This window comes from Bos grunniens, chromosome 7 (genome assembly GCF_055505025.1).
Source record: "Bos grunniens cultivar Pamir isolate PY7600 chromosome 7, Bosgru_T2T1.0, whole genome shotgun sequence".
NCBI classification, from domain to species: Eukaryota; Metazoa; Chordata; class Mammalia; order Artiodactyla; family Bovidae; genus Bos; species Bos grunniens.
In genome coordinates, this window is record NC_141171.1 from 13,351,609 (window position 1) to 13,372,230 (window position 20,622).

General features: G+C 46.1%; 2 protein-coding genes across 13 annotated transcripts in view; both read right to left on the reverse strand.

The window, feature by feature from the left end:
• The window catches only part of MUC16 (mucin 16, cell surface associated), a 118,606-nt gene that overhangs the window by 91,832 nt on the left and 6,152 nt on the right, over nucleotides 1-20,622 (reverse strand). For all 12 annotated transcript variants that reach the window (XR_015166666.1, XR_015166667.1, XM_086409083.1 and 9 more), the window contains exons 2-3: nucleotides 10,058-12,637; nucleotides 5,145-5,237 (exon numbers count right to left, since the gene is read on the reverse strand). Coding sequence is in view for 10 of the 12 variants with exons in the window: in XM_086409083.1 (XP_086265209.1) it covers nucleotides 5,145-5,237; nucleotides 10,058-12,637 (2,673 nt within the window). In the remaining 2 variants the exon portion in view is untranslated. The remainder of the gene's footprint in view (nucleotides 1-5,144; nucleotides 5,238-10,057; nucleotides 12,638-20,622) is intronic.
• Nucleotides 674-2,898, reverse strand: LOC147368482 (uncharacterized). Its single transcript, XM_086413517.1, has one exon. It carries the CDS (start codon nucleotides 2,381-2,383, stop codon nucleotides 674-676), a length of 1,710 nt encoding a protein of 569 aa, XP_086269643.1. The 5' UTR covers nucleotides 2,384-2,898.

Sequence of the window (20,622 nt, forward strand, 5' to 3'; positions counted from 1 at the left end):
AAGAATAACTGTCTCTTTTACATTAAATCTTATATTAAATCAAACCCTCAAGATGGTCATAAGGGATGAAAAGCTTTTTGTTAATTGTGGGGACTTCTCATTTGATTGGTTTCAATAAAATAATTTTCTGACAAAAAAAGAAGATAATTTTTTCCTTTTTTAAAAAAAATTATTGACGTATGTTCGATTTACAATGTTGTATTAATTTCTGTTATACAGCAAAGTTATTCAGTTATACATATTATATATTCCTTTTCACATTCTTTTCCATTATGCTTTATCACAGGGTATTGAATATCGTTTCCTGTGCTGTACAGTAAGACTGTGTTGTTTATCCATCCTATATATAGTAGTTTGTATCTGCTAATCCCAAACTCTCAATCCTTCCCTCCCCACCCCTGGCCCACTTGGCAACCACAGTCTGTTCTCTATGTCTTTAAGTCTGTTTCATAGGTATGCTCATTTGTGTTGTATTTTAGATTCCACATATAAGTGATATTATATGGTATTTGATAGCAAGTCTGTGCACGGAAATGAAAAATCCCACATGCCTCAATGAAGATCCCACATGCTGCTACTAAGACCCAACACAGCTAAATACATAAAAAATTTTTTAAGGTAGATTCTGCCTAGGAGGTATTAAAGGAGATCCCTGACAGCCATCTTCTCCTATTCAGTCACATCCACAAAAGCTTAGAATTCCAATGCAAAGGAATTGAGGGCTCTTACTTGTAAATGGGGTGAAATTGTCAAGGACTGGAGCAGATCTGAACTCTGCACCAGAGGAGCTCTCCTTGGTAAGTGTAGTCTCAGCTATGCCAGATATGGGGACCTTTGGTGGTTCATCCTTAGCCGCTGAAGTGGTGATGTCCACAGTGGTCATCCCAAGGGTCCTGTCCTCTCCTGTAGCGGTGCTCAGGGCCCAGCAGGAATCTTTTGGGGATCCAGTACCTGGGAAAGTGTTGGTTTTCTGAGACTGAATGTTTGTGGATAATGTGATTGGTGTCAGCTCTGAAGCAGGAGGAAGTGACATGAGGACTGTGGGTTCCCGTGCTTCAGAGGAACTGGAGGAAGGTAAGATGAAGCTGGGAAAAGAGACTGGGGAAAAGAGAAATTTGGTTTCTTCTTTAGAGAAAAAGCTTCTCCATGATAGTGTCCCTGGACCTCTGCTCACAGGAGCAGTCATCTTAGTCATATCCAAGGGTATCCCTTCCCAGAAATCTGTGATTGTTTTGTCCAGAACAACTGCATCCCCAGGCTTCATCCTAGTGGGACCCGTTGATGTTGTAAAGGTAATATGTAAAGATTCCATTGTAAAACTGTTGGAAGAGGAGGTAGAATTGTTGACATTGGTTCCTTTGAAGATATTGGATATCCCCAAGGACTGAGCAGGGTCTGGGCTACACATTCTGTCCCGAGATGTGAACTCAGTCCTGGTGACATCAGTAGCAACAGCACCATCCACCTGAGAAGGGATTGTGCTTCTCTCTATGGCTGAGCAGGTCTCCATTGGCCCAGAGGTTTCAGTGGAAACAGGTTCTTCCTGAGTCCCGGTAGACACAGGATAAGTGGAAAAAGTCTGAGACAGGTTGGTGGTCTCCACAGTGGACGTCGTAACCACTGAAGAAATGGTCTTGTGAGACCCTGAGTGTGCAAGGGCAGAGGAACATGGCTCAGAACCAGAACTGATAGCCTGATGAGTGGTCACTGCTGCTTCTGTCAAATGATTCATCTCTGTGTCTGGGGTGGTCTTGGAAATGGCCAGTCTATCAGGTGAACTACTGATTAGAATTGGAGATTTCTTGATCCCAGATTCCATGCTTGTGCCCACAAGCTCTGTGGTCTTCAGTGGTCCAGAAAAGTGAGAGAACTCCTTGATTGTCTCCAGGGAGATGGAAGAGACTGATGCTATTTCTGTGGTCAGTTGTGTGGTCAAAGATGTCTGTACTTCACTTCTAGAGATGGATGGATCTGTCATCTCCAATATAGGAGCCCCTAGGCTCTGTCCCTGGGCACTTGAATTGAGGGTTTGGGTTCTCACTGGAGATGTGATCTCTCCAGGAAGAGTCATTGAAACTGTGGACTTCTGTCTCGAAGATATAGAAGTCATTATGGGAGAAAGCACGGAGCTCTGCTCTGGCTCTCCACTGGTGAGCACAAGCTCTCCGGTGATGGACACTTCAGTGCTACTGACTGACTGTGGCAACGTGACCCCATCTGTCATGGTCCTTGGAGGGAATGGCAGCAATGAGGCAGGTGAGTTATCACTGGACCCTGAGGTGACTCCTTGAGATCTTGTGGTTCCAACATGAACTGAACCTATTATAGACGCTGAAGACACAGATCTTCTAGGGGCCAAATCCAAAATGGAGACATCAGGCATAAAGGCTGGAGGGGAGCCATTATGTCAGTCTGTGTGTTTGGCAGCTCAAGAGAAGTAATGAAAACAGGGAGGGCTGTTATATCAGATCCTTGGGGAGTTGAGTTTGTACCTGAAATCTCAGAGTGCTCACTTCCTGGTCATCAGGAAAAATTGCAGTGGGAGCAGATGTGCTTATGTTCCTTGGACTTAAGGCTTGTGCTGAGGTCAGTGATTTTTATCTGAACAAGGGGACTATAGAGCTCCCAGAATCATTCCAGTGAAAATTGAAGAATGATGGGTAGATCCTGTTGCTGTGGCCGTTGCTAAGGACGATGATGTTCTTCCTGTATTATTGACTTCAGGAAAATCATATAAGTGGCCAGCTGTGCCTGTGGAAGTCCATGGAGAAGTCCCTGGTGCTTGGGTGCTGGGTGGGGTTTTGAAGCCTCCTCTGTAGGGTAGGTATTAAAGGTGAAACTGACCTCACTCCCTTGGGGCTGGAGGTGATGACCTTCTGAGTGAGGTCCCCACCCTCGATTGTTAGCTCTGCAGGAAATGATGTCACAGAAAGGGCCCCAGGTGGAGATGTAGTTTCAATGATCTCCTGTCCTGTGATGGACTCAGACTTTGGCCCCATTGAAGAGAAGGTAGCCAGCAGTCTCTTGCAATACTGATAAAGCTGATAGTGGTTGAGTCTTCTGGTCTACCAGAAATCCAAGGCTGAAATAATGTAGGCTCTGGAGGTGGTAATAGCTATGTCTGTATCTACAGAGGAGACGCTCAGTGTCAGGTCACTTCCGGCTGTCTGTTCTGACCTTGGGCTAGCAGAGGAATAAGCATCACCCACAGGTCTATGTATTATAGCTGCTATTTAGCTGTCATTGTCTTTTTACTCAGGGCAATGGAAGGAATGACTATGGAGCTGACCCATATCATGGTTCTGAGTTCAAATTTATCTGTCACTGAACCTTTGATTACTTTTTTTTTTTTTTTTAGGCCACACTGCTCAGCATGTGGGACCTTAATTTCCTGACCAGGAATCAAACCCATGACCCTTGCAATGGAAGCGTGGAGTCTTAACCACTGGACTGCCAGGAAAGGACCAACCTGGGGTTACTTTGGTGATCATAACAAAGCTGGTTGCAGAGTCTTGAAGGCTGGTGGGGCATGTGCTTAAAAGGGCATACATGTTCATTATGGTCCTTCCTATGGAGCCAAGCCATGTGAATAAGTCATTTCAATTGTCTTAAGAATCAGAATTGAGCTGACTCATTGAATATTCCCTATGAAACAAGGGAGGATATTGATCCTCTTTTTTAAACTTTTATTTCCTTCCTTATACTTTGAGTTTATTCTGTTCTTTTTCTTTATTTATTTAAATATTTTTTGGCTACGGTGGGTCTTCACTGCTGCGTGTATGCATCCTCTAGTTGCAGCAAGCAGGGCCTGCTCTCTAGTTATGGTGCCTGGGCTTCTCACTGCAGTGACTTCTCTTGTGGAACATGAGCTCTAGAGTGTGTGGGCTTCAGGAGTTGTGGCACACAGGCTTAATTGCACCACAGTGTGTGAAATTTTCCCAGACCAGGGATTGAACTTGTGTCCCCTGCCTTAGCTGGTTGATTTCTAACCACTGTACCCCCAAGGAAGTCCCCTTCTTCCTACATATTTTTATATGCTTTCACTTCTCTCATCAAAAAAGAACAGAAACCCTTTATCTTCTAGCACAGAGGGACATGTCAAATTATTATCACATATTTACACTTTTATTAGAATTCCTTAGAACTGTAAACAATTGGACAACATCAGGAAAAAAACATGGAACATCAACATCCTTTAAACTTGTACCACTTATATATTTACACATAAAGTTACTGTATATATAAAAAATATTTTCAAAGATTCGTGGGCTTGGGGATATTTAAAAGACACTATTGCCACATTTGAATATTTACTAAAAAAATTCCACAAAATAATTTCAAACATTAAGCTACTGCAAAGATACAGCAGATATAAAAAAAAATGATAAAAGTATAAACTTTCAAGAATGTCCCAGACAAACTCTCAGTGAAGTTTTGCATCATTCTAAGCATTTTAAGTGAATACCTCCTCTCAACTACAAGCCATGTATTGAAAGCTGTAACAGTGGACAAGAATTCTTTCACCTTCTGTTATAATCATCTTAGCAATGAATTGTCCTATAAAATAAACCTATGGCATCTCACTTTTATGTTTCCTGCTCATGGCAACCACTGATCTATCTTAGTGATAGTGCCTGTTTTAGGAAAGCCCTTCATACTTGGCCGCTGACTTGTAGAGTCACTATATTTATTCCTAAGTGGATGCAGTTGGCTCTTGCGAATATAAATCACCAAACAGAAGCAATTCATGTTAGAAGTCAGATTAGAAATCTCCCTAAAAATGAGTATCAATGGCCTCTGAGTACAAAAGTAGAAAGTTGCGATTATCTACTAGAATCTGGAACACAGACAATCAATTATCTTACTTTAAAGTGAAACTGTTAGTCACTCAAGCACGTCTGACTCTTTGCAACCCCATGGACTGTAGCCCACTAAGCTCCTCTGTCCATGGAATTCTCCAGGCAAGAATACTGGAGTGGGTTGCCATTTCCTACTCCAGAGGATCTTCCTGACTGAGGGATCAAACCTGCATCTCCTACATTGGCAGGCAGATTCTTTACTGCTCAGCCACCAGGGAAGCTTCTTACTCCAAAGACCAGGAGAAAAGACTCAAGCATTATGTACCAAAATATGATCATACATACCCAGACTGATGGTCTCCAGAGATGTGGAGCTACCCATTGGCTGCGTGGTGCCTCCAGGTTCCTTCAGATCCATGGTGGTGGTTGCCACTGACCCTGAGGGAGAAGGGGACAGAAGTGTTAGTCTCCCATCCCCTTAAGATGCACATCCACAGGAAATGCTCTTGCTAGATCCTGGCTCAGTATCTGAGCCTCATCTGCCTCTGAGAAGGCACTCTGGAAGGAATAATTCTCTTATTGGCATGAACTCAAACCCACAATATGACCTGCGTCTTAATTGTGGAAAATAGTGGGATTGCTGAATGTATTGGCCTCAAGCAAAAACATTTGGTGATAGTATGTCTCCATCACTTAAAAAAATATATTGAGGACTTCCCTGGTGGTGTGGTGGTTAAGAGTCTGTAATGCAACGCAGGGGACACAAGTCTGATCCCTGGTCTGGGAATTTCCCACATGTCATGGAGTGATTAAGTCCATGCATCACAACTACGGAGCCTGTGCTCTAAAGCCTGGGAGCTGCAACTACTGAAGCCTGCGTGCCTGGAGCCTGTGCTTCACAACAAGAGAAGCCAGCACAATGAGAAGCCCATACACTGCCACTAGAGAGTGGCCCCTGCTTGCCGCAACTAGAGAAAGCCAGTACACAGCAAGGAAGACCCAGCACAGCCCCAAATAAACAACTGAATAAGTAAAATAAAAACACTGGATTCTCCTTTATTCATTTATTTATGGCCACACATGTGGGATCCTAGTTTGCCAACCAGAGATTGAACCTGCACCCTTGGCTCAACTACTGGACAATCAGGGAAGTCCCTCCATCACTTATAATGTGTGAACTCACCATTGTTTAATTTTTCACTCCTATCGTTTGGACTCCACATAAGTAAAATCAGAATAATACCTGGAGTTATTTTATCTGGTTAGTTAATATATACAATTATTTCTTGATCACTCATTTTGTCATTTTCTTTTATCATTCTTTTATAATTATTATCACACACACTCTACCGCTGGGAAGGGAAAAGCTAAGCTCTGGCTGGAAGGACCTGAATCTGGGCTCAAGAATGCTAAAAGTGTCACTAGTTGCATACAGATAACAGAATGACCCGATGAGATAAGTGGAAACTGAAAGGGGAGGTGAAGGATACTGCGGAGACTTTGTAAGTGAGAGCAGAAGGAGATGGGGACAAAACACGGAGCTGGTTGCTTCTAGCAGAGCCGGGCGCAGGAGGTGAGGTGGTGTTTCTGGCATTCTCAGACTGGTATGTGAAGGCTGAAACTGGATGTGTTAGTTAATTAAAGGTGAGGTTCTGGGGGTGGGGATTTCTCTGGTGGTCCAGTGGCTAAGACTCAGAGCTCCCAATGCAGGGGTGCATGGGTTTGATCCCTGCTCAGGGAACTAGATCCCACATGCTGCAACTAAGAGTTCGCATGCCATAACCAGGAGTTCGCATGCTTCAACTAAGACAGAGCTCAGCCAAAGTAATAAATAAATAAAATAAAAATAAGGTAGATGCTAGGGGCAGAGACTCTCCCTTCTGACAACTCCATTGAGGGAATGAGGTGGAATACCCAGGAGGACCAGAGGTGTGCTTCCATAAACCAACACTTGTGGCGATATGCCTTGGTGATAAGGAAGTCATAAAAGGTAACTTGAGCTGTTCCCATTTACTAGTTTCAGTTTTATCCCTTAATATGCTACTGAAAAATGTGGTCACTGTGACTTTGTAAATGAGAGCAGAAGGAGATGAGGACAAAACATGGAACTGGTTGCTTCTAGCAAAGCCAGGTGCGGGAGATGCTGCTGCTTCTGCTAAGTTGCTTCAGTCGTGTCCGACTCTGTGCGACCCCATAGACGGCAGCCCACCAGGCTCCACCGTCCCTGGGATTCTCCAGGCAAGAACACTGGAGTGGGTTGCCATTTCCTTTTCCAGTGCGTGAAAGTGAAAAGTGAAAGTGAGGTCGCTCAGTCGTGTCTGACTTAGCGACCCGGTGGACTGTAGCCTACCAGGCTCTTCTGTCCATGGGATTTTCCAGGCAAGAGTACTGGAGTTGGGTGCCATTGCCTTCTCCGACAAGAGATGAGTGAATTGCAATTGTGTGTGGAGTCAGAGGTGGGCTGGTTCCAGTCCCAGAAAGTGTAATCCCACCAGGGGTCAAATGATAGAGTGCATCAGAAAATGTACCAACTGGGAATTCCCTGGTGGTCCAGTGGTTAGGATTCTCACTTTCACTGCCAGGGATTGGAGGCTGGATCCTTGGTTGGGGAAATAAGATCCTACAAGTCTGACCCATGGCAAAAAAAGGAAAGAAAGAAAAGAAAGAAAAAGGTGGTGCATATATACAATGGAATATTACTCAGTCATTAAAAATAATTAAATAATGTCATTTGAAATATCACATGACATCCCTTATATGTGGAATCTAAAAAGAAATGATTCAAATGAACTTACAAAACAGAGACTCACAAACTTAGAAAATGAACTTATGGTTGCCAGGGGGAAGGGATAGTTAAGGACACTGGGAAAGTCATGTACACACTGCTATATTTAAAATGGATAACCAACAAAGAGCTATTGTACAGCATATGGAACTCTGCTCAACGTTATGTGGCAGCCTGGATGGGAGGGGAGTTTGGGGGAGAATGGATACTTGTATATGTGTGGCTGAGTCCCTGCTGTCCACCTGAAACTATCACAACATTGTTTGTTAATCCAGCTATATCCCAATACAAAATGTTTTTGGTGTTAAAAAAATAAAAATTAAAAAATAAGTTAACAAAATGGATAACTAACAAGGACCTACTGTACAGCACAGGGAACTCTGCTCAATGTTACATGGCAGCCAGGAGGGGAGGGGAGTTTAGGAGAGAATGGACACGTATATGTATGGCTGAGTCCCTTCACTGTTCACCTTAAGCTATCACATTTTAGTTGGCTATATACCAATACAAAATGGGCTTCCCTGGTAACTCAGCTGGTAAAGAATCTGCCTGCAATGCGGGCCACCTGGGTTTGATCCCTGGGTTGGGAAGATTCCCTGGAGAAAGAAATGGCTACCCACTCCAGTATTCTGGCGTGGAGAATTCCATGGACTACGCCATGGGGTCACAAAGAGTCGGACATGACTGAGTGACTTTCACTTTCAATACAAAATAAAAAGTTCAAAAAATAAGTAAAATTAAAAAAAAAGAAAATGTGCCAACCAATTGGCTTGAGGGCTGGAGCTAGAAGCACCCACTGACTGAAATGGAGACATTGAGTTTGGGACACTGCTCTTGGCCAAGAAAAATCTGTAGATGTCTCAGAGGGAGATGTGGTTCCCACGGGCAAGTGGCTTGTTCCCATCTTTCTTTCACACTCAGAGCCCCTTGTGGATTTTACACTGGTGGGAGCTAGAGAATGAACAGTGACTGGGCCACTTGTGTCTCTGCTGTGTGTGGCTATGGGTGCTTCCCTAAGAGAAGTCCTTTCCATGGCGGTTGCTGTTGGAGAAGTAAGTCTAGGAACCACCATGGAAGCAAAAAGAGAAAAGGCAGAGGCTGAAATAGTGGTTGGTGCAAAACATCATCTTGAAAGTGTTGAAATGAAGTTGTTGAAATGAAATGGTTAGTCTCTCAGTCATGTCTAAGAGAAGTCCTTTCCATGGAGGTTGCTGTTGGAGAAGTAAGTCTAGGAACCACCATGGAAGCAAAGAGAGAAAAGGCAGAGGCTGAAATAGTCGTTGGTGCAAAACATCATCTTGAAAGTGTTGAAATGAAATTGTTGAAATGAAATGGTTAGTCTCTCAGTCATGTCTGACTCTTTGTGACACCATGGGCTGTAGCCTGCTAGGCTCCTCTGTCCATGGAATTCTCCAGGCAAGAATACTGGAGTGGGTTGCCATTCTCTTCTCCAGTGGATCATCCCAACTCAGGGATTGAACCTGCAAATACTGAGCCAGATACTGCAACCCACACACACTAGAGCCTGTGCTCCACAAAGAGAGAAGCCACAGCAATGAGAAGTGCAGGCACTGCAACTGGAGAGTAATGTCTGCTCTCCACAACTAGTGGAGTGCCCTTGCAGCAACGAAGACCCAGCACAGTCAAAAATAAATACATAAATAAGATAATTAAATAAAAAACTAAACTGGTCTCTGGCCAGATTCTGTTTAGACATACAGTGAAATAAATAAAAGTGCCGTTGTTGGATATCACTACTGCAGAAGCAACGCAGAAGTCCTAGATGGTGAGAAGGGCTGTCCTGGTGGAGTTTGTAACTGAGACACTGCTTGTGGCTCTGAGCTAACTCGCTAGATGGGATGAAGAAATCTGAGTTGAATGTGTGCTGTGTGTTTCCATGGTGAGGAAGCTGTGGGTAGGGGGCAGAGGTGATGACCTAGGTGGTCATTAAACTGAAAGTAGAGGTCTCAGGTCGAGACATGGATAGATTCAAAATTTCCCTTGGTTTCCTCTCCGGTAGGTGGGGCTTCCCAGGTGGCTCAGTGGTAAAGAATCTGCTTGCTATTGTAGGAGACACAGGTTCGATCCCTGGGTCAGAAAGATCATTTGAAGAAGGAACTGGCAACCCATTCCAGTATTCTTTCCTGGAGAATCCCATAGACAGAGGAGCCTGGTGGGTACAGTCCATGGGATCACAAAAGAGTCGGACATGACTCAGCGACTCAACAGTGTTAACAATAAATAGGTGGCTGTTGGTCTCTGCTGAGGAGGAAGGGGTGAAGAGAGAAAAGTGGATTTCTTTCGAGAAATATTGACAAGGTTGAGGGGATGAGGATCAGCTGACCCCTCTGAAGCCAAGGGGGTGAGTGTGGGGAGGGTGGGTGAACCTGTGATATCAAGAGAGATGCCAAGCCTGAGGACACATTTGTCCCTTTGCCTGATAGAGATGAGACAAACAGAGTGGAAGTCATACCTCTGACTCCTTCAGTACTTGTTTCTGCATTACTGAGTGTACTGGAGAGAGGGGAGGCCGAGCTGGGCTCTGTCTTTGCTGTGGTCTCAGAGGTCTCTGTGTGCACAGAGGATGTGAACGTAAGATCTGAGGATGTGCCGAGCCCTGATGCTGTACCACCAGGAATTGAAGTGGACATCAGCAGAGGAGGGCTGGTGCTTTTCATGATATCTCCTGCAGGGCCAGTTTCAGGAGAGAAAAAATGATGTCTGGAGGTTGATGGAGTCAGACCCCAGCTGCTTGGCTCTCCAGAACCAGGATTCCCTGTAGATAAGACTTCTGGAATTGTGGAAGAAATCTTGCTTGATGTTGGGGTTGTCCCTGCTGGAGCACTTGAGCCAGGAGCCACTGTGATCACTGCTGTAGCCATAGACACTGGGGCACTGCTGATGGCTGGGGTCAAATGTGTAATAGTTTCAGAGGAAGCTGTGTCTCTGGTAGTTGGGTAGGTCATATCCTGGCTGGTCCTTGTGTTGCTGTCACCTGTCTGAGAGATCTCAGTGGGAGACATAAACTCCTCAGTGGTTTGTCTGGTTGCGGCTTCTAGGGTGGGTGTGTCTGAAGATGTTTCTCCAGGTGATGCCGTTTCAGTGAAGCTTGTGCTGGAGGTGTTGATATGGCCTGTCTCACTGGTCAGTGTTTCCTCTCCAGAACTTGTCTCTGTCCCCCAGGTGGACTGGGGTTCAGTTGAGGGTTCACTTGTACCTGAATTGGTCCATGATGCTTCTCCTGGGGTGCTGGAATCAAGTGTCCTGGAGATGTCTGAGCTCTCAGGGGCAGTTGTGCTGGGGCTGTGTCTTTCAGAAGTGGTGTGTGGTGTTCTGAGCTCCCATCCTGGATGGGATTTTGAGACCTGAATTGAGCTTGTCCCCCTGCCGTCCGCAGAACTGAAGCCTGGGGAGGGGGCTGAAGTGGTGGCTGAATTATTCTCCCGTCCAGGAGCAGAGGTCACAGATGGAGCCACAGGTGCAGTCAAAGTTTCTCTGGCATGTTGCTCAGTCATAGATGGATGAGTACTGGTCACCTCTGAGACAGAGGTGGTGGAAGGGGATGTAGTTTTCACTCCTGGAACCTGGGTGATGCCGAGGGTGGCCAGACCAGTGGAAACTTCCGAAACCAAGGTGCTGGCTGTTGTGATGGGAGGTGAGTCTGTGGCATCAGGGGATGTACTAGGCATGAGGACAGTCCTTGCTGTCCCTTCCCCTGAGGGAGATGGGTGGTCCAGAGGGAAAGTAGTGCCTCTGACTCTTTCAGCACTGGTTTCTGTATAACTTGATGTTCTGGAAAGAAGAAAAGCTGGGTTTGGCTCTGTGCTTTCTGTGCTCCCAGGGGTCTCTGTGTCCTTGGAGGAGGTGCCCATGTGGTCTGAAGATGGGCTGGACCGTGATCCTGTAGGATCAGTAATGGAGGTGGACAGGAGCAGAGGAACGCTGGTGGGGCTCATGAGGTCTCCTGGTGGGCTGGTGTCAGGAGAGGAGAAGTGATGCTCAGCATTGGATAGAGTCAGAACCTGGCTGGTTCCCTCCTTAGAATCTGGCTTCCCAGGCATTTTGGAAGAAGTCTTGCTTGATGTTGGGGTTGTCCCTCCTGGAGCACTTGAGCCAGGATCCAGCATGGTCACTGCTGTCAGCATGGACACAGGGGCAGAACCGAAGGCTGAAGTCAAACCTATAGCTGTTTCAGATGGAGCTGTGGCTCCTGTAGGTAGGGGTGCTGTATCCTGACTGATACCTGTGTCACTGTCACCTGTCCATGTGATCTCAGTGGAAGGTGTAATCTCCTCAGCCGTTGGGCCAGCTGTGGCTTCTAGGGTGGGTGTGTCTGAAGATGTTTCTCCAGGTGATGCTGTTTCAGTGAAGCTTGTGCTTGGCTCAGTGGACACAGAAACCACCCAGGTAGTAAGAGATGTGTGGATAGGGTCTGTGTCAGTGGTCACTGTTTCCTCTGTAGGACTTGTCTCTGTCCCCGAGGTGGACTGGAGTTCACTTGAGGGTTCACTTGTACCTGTGCCGGCCCACATTTCTTCTGATGAGGTGCTGGAATCTAGTGTCCTGGAGATGGCAGAGCTCCCGGGGGCAGTTGTGCTGGGGCTATACCCATCAGTAGTGGTGTCAGGACTTTTGAGCTCCCCTGCTGTGTGTGATGGAGAGACCTGAGTAGACCTTTCTTGCTGGCTGTCAACAGTGCTCAAATCTGAGGTGTTAGAGCTGGTACCCCAACTGTGTCTTTTTTTAGTAGCAGAGGTCTCAGGTGAAGATATAGAGGCACTCAAAGTTCCCTTGGTCTCATTTTCAGCCACTGTTGAATGGTTGATGGTGTTCTCTGGGACAAAGATGGTAGAAGGAGATGTAATTGTCACTTCTGAAACGCCGGAAAGGTTGATGTTCTCAGGACTCCTTTGTTCTCCAGAAGTTAAAGTACTGGTTTTGCTGATGCTGGTTGAATCTGTGGTCCCTGTGGGTCTAGAATTCTCCGGTGTGATGTGGGTGCTGCTGCCTGGTCTTGTCAAGGACTGGGTAGATGTCGTTGATGCAGTGGGGCCTGTGGGTTCAATTAGGGATGGGTCATTGTTATCTCTTGGTGTTCAAGTTTAAGACTAGTCCTCTGGAACTTCCCTGGTGGCTCAGTGGTAAAGAATCCACCTGCCAATGCAGGGGACATGGGTTCGATCCTTGGTTTTGGGAAGATCCCACATGCCGAGGGGCAACTAAGCCTGTGTGCTACAACTACTGAGCCTGTGCTCTAGAACCCGTGTTCCACAGTGAGAAGCCCAAGCACAGTAAAGAAGAGTAGCCCCACTTTCTGCAACTAGAGGAAGCCCTCGGACAGCAACAAAGATCCAAATAAATTTTATTTATTTATTTTATAAATAAATAAAGATTTAAAAATAAATAAAATTTTAAAAGAAAAAAAAGTAGTCCTCTGAGTGGAGTTGGCTGCTACAAACCTACTTTGCTTTGCTTTGCATGCGTGCTCAGTCATATGAGACTCTTTGTGACTCCATGGACTGTAGCCCTCCAGGCTCCTCTATCCATGGGACCTTCCAGGCAAGAATACTGGAATGAGTTGCCATTTCCTCCTCCAACGAATCTTCCCGACCCAGGGATGGAACCCAGGTCTCCCACACTGCAGGTGAATTCTTTACCACTGTGCCATCTGGGAAGCCTACTACTGAGCTCCTGCAGTTTTATTTTGTGGTGTGAGATTTAGGTAGAATCTCTGGGCTCTGTTGGACAAAGCTGGGTCTGTGTGAACTGTTATATAGTAGGAGCTGGATGAAACATGGGCAACTCTTCTGAACAAGAATACATAAATTTGGGTGGAATGAACTGGGAGGTTGAGATTGACATATATACACTACTATGCATAAAACAGATGACTAATAAGAACCTACATATAGGCCAGGGAACCCTACTCAGTGCTCTGTGGTGACCTAAATGGGAAAGAAATCCAAAAAAGAGGGACTATATACGAGAATTGTAGCCTCCAATCTGTTCTGGACTATCTTTGATTGGTTTGTGTGCTGTTATGTGAAAAATAGCTGATGATATGGTTAGATCTGGGCTTCCCTGTTGGTGCAGTGGTAAAGAACCCACCTGCCAATGCAGGAAACACAGGTTTGATTCCCGGGTCAGAAAGATCCCGCCGGAGGAGGAAATGGCAACCCACTCCAGTATTCTTGGCCTGGGAGAATCCCCATGGACAGAGGAGCCTGGCAGGCTACACAGTCCATGGGGGTCTTGAAAAGGTTGGACACGACGGAGCGACTAAACAACAAATGTATGTATGTATGTGCATAGCTGATGCACTTTGCTGTAGAGAAGAAACTAACATAAATTGTAATGCAGCTATACTGCAATAAAAAATTTTTAAAGAAAAGTAAATTTGGGCAGGAGAAACAGGAGGGTGTTGCAACCACAGGAAGTTCTTGAAGATGAAAAGCTAACCATTTCTCAGTTCCCTTTCTGAAATCTTTCAATGGATCCTCACTGCCTACAGGATAGAGTTCCTTAGTGTGTCATGGTCCTTAATGATCCATCCCCTTGTGTCTCTAAAATGGTGCTTCTCAACCCGTTGTGATTGTTCTTCCAGAGAACAGGTATTATCTATGCACTTTCAGTTGTCAAAGCTAGTGATCTTCTACTTCCATCTAGTGGTCAGAAGCTAGGGATGCTCCTAACAACTGTAATGCATAGCCCCTCCTGCAAAGAATTACCGGGCCTTAATCTCAATAGTGGGTCCCTGGTGGCTTAGAGGTAAAGAATCCTCCTGCCAATGCAGGAGATGCAGGAGACACAGATTCAAGCCCTGGGTCGTTAAGATACTCTGGACAATGGCTTGGCAATCCATTCCAGTATTCGTGCCTGGAAAATCCCATGGACAGAGGAGCCTGGTGGGCTACAGTCCACGGGGGTCACAGAGTTGGACACAACTGAGTGACTAAACTCAACAACATCAATAGCGCTGAGGGTGAGACTCTCTGCTCTGTCCTTATATCCCACAGAATCCGTCCTCTTATCTTCTTTAAACCATAGCTACGTTCTCACAGTTCCCCAGCCCAACAGCAGAATTCTTCACTCATCTTTCCAATGATCACCATGCCCTTTACACAAATGAACACCTATTCATTAATTCAGCTTCTGTTATTGTATTCACTCTTCTCTTTTTACTGAACTTTTTTTCTTTCTTTTTTTAATTGGCCTCACCTGCAGCTTGTGGGATCTCAGTTCCCCAAGTAGGAATGGAACCCATACCCCCTGCATGGAGGGGAGTTGGAAGTGTGGAGTCTTAACCACTATTATTGTTGATGTGTCTTGACTCTTTTGCGACCCTATGGACTGTAGCCCATGAGGCTCCTCTGTCCATGGGATTTCCCAAACAAGAGTACTATAACTGATTTAACTTTTATGCAGATTACATCATGTAAAATGCTGGGCTGGATGACTCACGAGGTAGAATCAAGATTCCTGGGAGAAACATCAACAACCTCAGATATGCAGATATACCACTGTAATGGAAGAAAACTAAGGAACGAAAGAGCCTCTTGATGAGGGTGAAAGACGAGAGTGAAAAGCTGGCTTAAAACTCAACATTCAAAAAACTAAGATCATGGCATCTGGTCCCATCACTTCATGGCAAATAGATGGGGAAAAAATGGAAACAGTGACAGACTTTCTTTTCTTGGGCTCCAAAATCACTGTGGATGGTGACTGCAGCCAAGAAATGAAAATATGCTTGTTCCTTGGAAGAAAAGCTATGATAAACCTAGATAGCAAAGAGATCAAACCAGTCAATCCTAAAGGAAAAGCAGCCCTGAATATTCACATCAGGTGGCCAAAGTATTGGAGTTTCAGTTTCAGCATCGGTCCTTCTGATGAGTATTCAGGACTGATTTCCTTTAGGATAGATTGATTGGATCTCCTTGCAGTCCAAGGGACTCTCAAGAGTCTTCTTCAACACCACAGTTCAAAGGCATCTATTCTTCGCCACTCAGCTTTCTTTATAGTCCAACTCACATCCATACATGACTACTGGAAAAACCATAGCTCTGACTAAATGGACTTTTGTTGGCAAAAGGACTGATGCTGAAGCTGAAGTTCTAATACTTTGGCCACCTGATGGGAAGAGTGGACTCATTGGAAAAGACCTTGATGCTGGGAAAGATAGAGGGCAAAAGGAGAAGGGGGCAACAGAGGATGAGATGTTTGGATGGTATCATCGACTCAACAGACATGAGTTTAAGTAACCTTGGGGAGACGGTGATGGGCAGGGAAGCTGGGTTTGCAAATGGACACAACTTTGTGACTGAACAACAAATAACTGATTCATGTTGCTGTACACCTGAGACTAACACAACATTGTACAGGGTTGGCCAAAAAGTTCATCTGGTTTTTCTGTAACATCTCATGGAAAAATCTTTACAAACTTTGAGGGCAACCCAATAAATCAACTACGTGTGTGCTTAGTCGCTCAGTTGTGTCCGACTCTTTTTGACCCCGTGGACTGGAGCCCGCCAGGTTCCTCTGTCCATGGGCTTTTTCAGGGAAGAATACTGGAGTGGGTTACTATGCATCAACTATACTCCAATAAATTTTTTTTTTAAAGTAACAGTTCTTTGTCTCTGAAGCATCCTCCAAAGTTCGTGTCCCAGATGAGCCATGCTTTCAGAGACACAACTGTGAAGAAAACAGAGACTCAAAAAAATAGGTTGAACATTGTCCCCAGGAATGTCCCAAAGCAGGACTCATGACAGGACTGGGGACCGAACCCTGGCTGAAGAAGCGGTATCTGTGGGTACCACTTGACACAAACCCAGAGGCTTCTTCAGAAGGCCCTGCGGCGATAGAGAAAGGGGTGCAGAGGGAGAGGTGGCAAGCTGAAGGCTTCTGTAAGAGCCTGGGGAGAGCTCAGCACTGAGCTGGTCCTGGGCCTCTCAAAGGAACTGCAACTGTTGGAGAGATGCTTTGCTTGTCTTCCTGTCAGTGCTGCAGCACCTGAGCTTGGGTTCTGCTTTGGACAGAGCAGACGAACTAGCATCCCCTTAGGCTATCAGGACAGCTGCCATGACTAGGGAATGAGGCTGCAGACCAGTAAGTCTCATCAAGTGAGATTTTTTGCCTTTATTATTCATGCAACAAATATTTCCTGCATACCTACTATTTCCAGGTACTATGACAGGCTGCATTTGGCAACGTCTGGAGACACTTTGGGGATTCCCAGGTGACTTCCCAGAGCAACTCAGTGGTACAGAATCTGCCTGCCAGTACAAGAGACACAGGAGGCTTCCATCCCTGGGTCGGGAGGATCCCTGGGAGAAAGTAATGTCAACCCACACCAGTATTCTTGCCTGGGAAATCCAATGGGCAGAGGAGCCTGGCGGGCTACAGTCACAAAGTATCAGACCTGACTGAGCACATACTCATGGAGCATTTTTGGTTGTCATGATTCGAGGGTCGGTTGCTATTGGTATCTTGTGGGTAGAGACCAGGGATGCTGCTTAATATCTTCCAATGCACAGGACAGTGCTCCCACAACAAGGAATGATCCAGACTCAGATATACTGACCTCTGTGTCCTCTGTGTGCGCTTGGTCTAAGCTTATAGCTGTTCCATAGAAAAAGCAGATAGGAACCCAATTTAGTGGGTTGTCAACAGCACCAAAAATGTAAGAGGATAACAGAATAAGGCATCAGGGCACACTGGGTGCAGCAGGGGTAAATGATTTTACAAAAGTATTTTTAGATACACACACACCTAAGCACAGAGCTGGTCACAATGTAAAATGTATTTCTTTTTCATTCCCTCATACTCAGTTGGTAAAGAATCTGCCTGCAATGCAGGAGTTAAAGTGAGTCTCTGTCATGTCCAGCTCTTTGCAATCCCCTGGACTATACAGTCCATGGAATTCTCCAGGCCAGAACACTGGAGTGGGTAGTCGTTCCCTTCTCCAGAGGATCTTCCCTACCTAGGGATCCAACCCAGGTCTCCCGCATTGCAGGTGGATTCTTTACCAGCTGAGCCACAAGGGAAGCAATGCAGGTGACCCTGGTTTGATTCCTGGGTTGGGAAGATCTGCTGGAGAAGGGATTAGGCTACCTACTCCAGTATTCTTGGGCTTCCCTTGTGGCTCAGCTGGTAAAGAATCCGCCTGCAATGCAGGAGACCCGGGTTTGATCCCTGGGTTGGGAAGATCCCCTGGAAAAGGGAAAGGGAAGATCCCTGGAGAAGGGAAAGGCTACCCACTCCAGTATTCTGGCCTGGAGGATTCCATGGGCAGAGGAGCCTAGTGGGCTATAGTCCATATATTCGCAAAGAGTCGGACACACAGAGCAACATGCACACACACACACACACACACACACACACACCCTCTCCCTCTTAGACTTCCCTCCCACCCCACCTCCCATCCACCTTTCTAGATCATCCCAGAGCACCGAGCTGAACCTCCTGTGCTATACAGCAGCTTTCTACTAGCTAGCTATTTACACATGGTAGTATATATGTGGGTGTAGGTGTGCGTGCTAAGTTGCATCAGTCGTGTCCGACTCTTTGCGACCCCATGGACTGTAGCCCGCCAAGCTCCTCTGTCCATGGGGATTCTCCAGGCAAAACTACTGGAGTGCGTTGCCATGCCCTCCTCCAGAGGATCTTCCTGACCCAGGGATCAAACCCAGGTCTCATGTCTTCTGCATGGGCAGGCAGGTTCTTTACCACTAGCGCCACCTGGGAAGCCCTAGTGTATATATGTCAATTCTAGTCTCTCAATTCATCCCCCCTTCCCTTCCCCACAAAATGTCCATATGTCTGATCTCTATGTCTGCTTCTCTATTCCTGCCCTGCAAATAGATTCCTCACATTTTTTTTTAAGATTCCACATATACACATTAATATACAATATTTGTTTTTCTCTCTCTGACAGTTCACTCTGTCCTGCTGACTCTAGGTCCATCCACATCTCTACAGATGTATTTCTTATTACGGATCCTAGTCAGAAACTCTGCCAGATGTTCCTGCATCAGCTCATCCTCTGCCATCTAGCTTCGCCTGGCTTCCTTCCCCATCCCATCTCTTCTCTCACACTAGTGTCACTGGGAAGGGAGCTGGTGTCAGCATCTCTGGGCATTTACAGAGCCAGGCTGCCTGGAGGAGAGCTCCAGCTCTCCCACAGACCAGCGGCATGAGCTTGGGCAAGTCACATACACTAACAGCGCCTCCATTTCAGTTTCCTTATCTGCAACGTGGAAGTTATAAGAGTGCTTCATCAGGCCACTAAGAGGATTAAATGAATTAATCTATGTAAAGCGCTTAAAATAGTGTCTGGGACGTCCCTGGTGGTCCAGTGGTTAAGACTCTGCCTGCCAATGCCTGGGACACGGGTTCGATCCCTGGTCGGGGAGGATTCCATATGCCGTTGGGCAACTAAACCCGTGTGCCACACTACTGAACCCACACATCCTGGAGCTCGTGCTCCACAAGAGAAGCCACTGCAATGAAGCCCAGGCACCACAACTAGAGAGCAGCCCCCGCTTGCTGCAACCAGAGAAAGACTGTGCCCAGCTTTAAATAAATGCATTTATTAAATAAATAAAAAATCCCATTGTCTGGCATATATTGCTTTTGATTGCTGTATGAGTATAATTTGTCAAAATTCACCAAAGACAGTGGACTGGATGTGAATTAAAATTTAAAAACATAAAATAAAATAGAATAATAAAAATAATTGAAAAATATTATTTGTATCTTGGCTCATTTTAGCATAGCACTGATTGCTGTTATTATTATTATTATTTATATAATATTATTATTATTCCCAGAGAAGTGGGAATCAGAATAAGAATCAATGATGGGGGGCTTCCCTGGTTGTCTGGTGATTAGGAATCCTGGTGCCAATGCAGGGGACACAGGTGAGGAAGTTCCCACAGGCCTCAGAGCAACTAAGCCTGTGTGTCACAACTACTGAAGCTCTCACATCTAGAGCCCGTACCCTGCAACAAGAGAAGGCACCGCAATGAGAAGCCCGAGCACCTCAACTAGAGAAAGCCCTTGAGCAGTGACAAAGACCCAGTGCAGCCAAAAATAAATAATAAAATTTAAAAAAAGGATCAGTGATGGGGAGCAGGGATCAGATTCACTGTATCTTGTTGCTTAGTTGCTAAGTCATGTCTGACTCTGGGACCCCATGGACTGCAGCATGCCAGGCTTCCCTGTCCTTCACCATCTCCTGGAGCTTGCTCAAACTTATGTCCATTGAGTCGGTGATGCAATCCAACCATTTCATCCTCTGTCGCCCTCTTTTCCTCCTGCCTTCAATCTTTCCCAGCATCAGGTTTTTTCCAATGAAATGGCTCTTCGCATCAGATGGCCAAAGCATTGGAATTTCAGCTTCAGCACCAGTCTTTCCAATGAATATTCAGTACTGATATCCTTTAGGATGGATGGTTTGGTCTCCTTGCTGTCCAAGGGACTCTCAAGAGTCTTCTCCGGCACCACGTTTCATAAGCATGCATTCTTCGGCACTCAGCCTTCTTTATGGCCCAGCTCTCTTGGGGAGTCCCAAAACTGGGTGCCCAAAGGACAGCTGTCCCAGAACAGACATTGCAAGCGGCTGGCTGGTCCAATGGAAATGAATGAGACTGGTCAGGATGGGTAGGGGACAGCCAGGCAGGATGCCCTGCTCAACTTCAGTGTCTGTTCCCTTGACTGTTGAGAGGTCTGGCTCCACGCATGTATGGGGCCGCACCAGCCAGGGCAGCTCCTGGGATGTCTCCTCCAAGGCAAGGACCCAAGGTGGGGGCGCAAGGAGGTGAAGCCCAGCCCAGACAGCAGAGGAAATGCCAAGCCCAGCCCTACCCTCAGGAGGGGACTCAGGTAGTGCACTGAGTCCCTTGGTCCTACCCTGCCTTGCTGACCTACCCTGCACCCCCCAAGGGACTGCTGGTTGGGTAGGGGTCCTTTGGGGGTTTCAGCACCAACCGAAGTCCTACCTTCCCTGGGAGGAGAGATCTAAGGGCTCCTCTCCCTCCCTGA

Bases quoted from the DNA above. Each gene is read 5' to 3' on its own strand.
- LOC147368482 (XM_086413517.1), bottom strand. From the start codon at position 2,383: ATGCCTGATGTCTCCATTTTGGATTTGGCCCCTAGAAGATCTGTGTCT.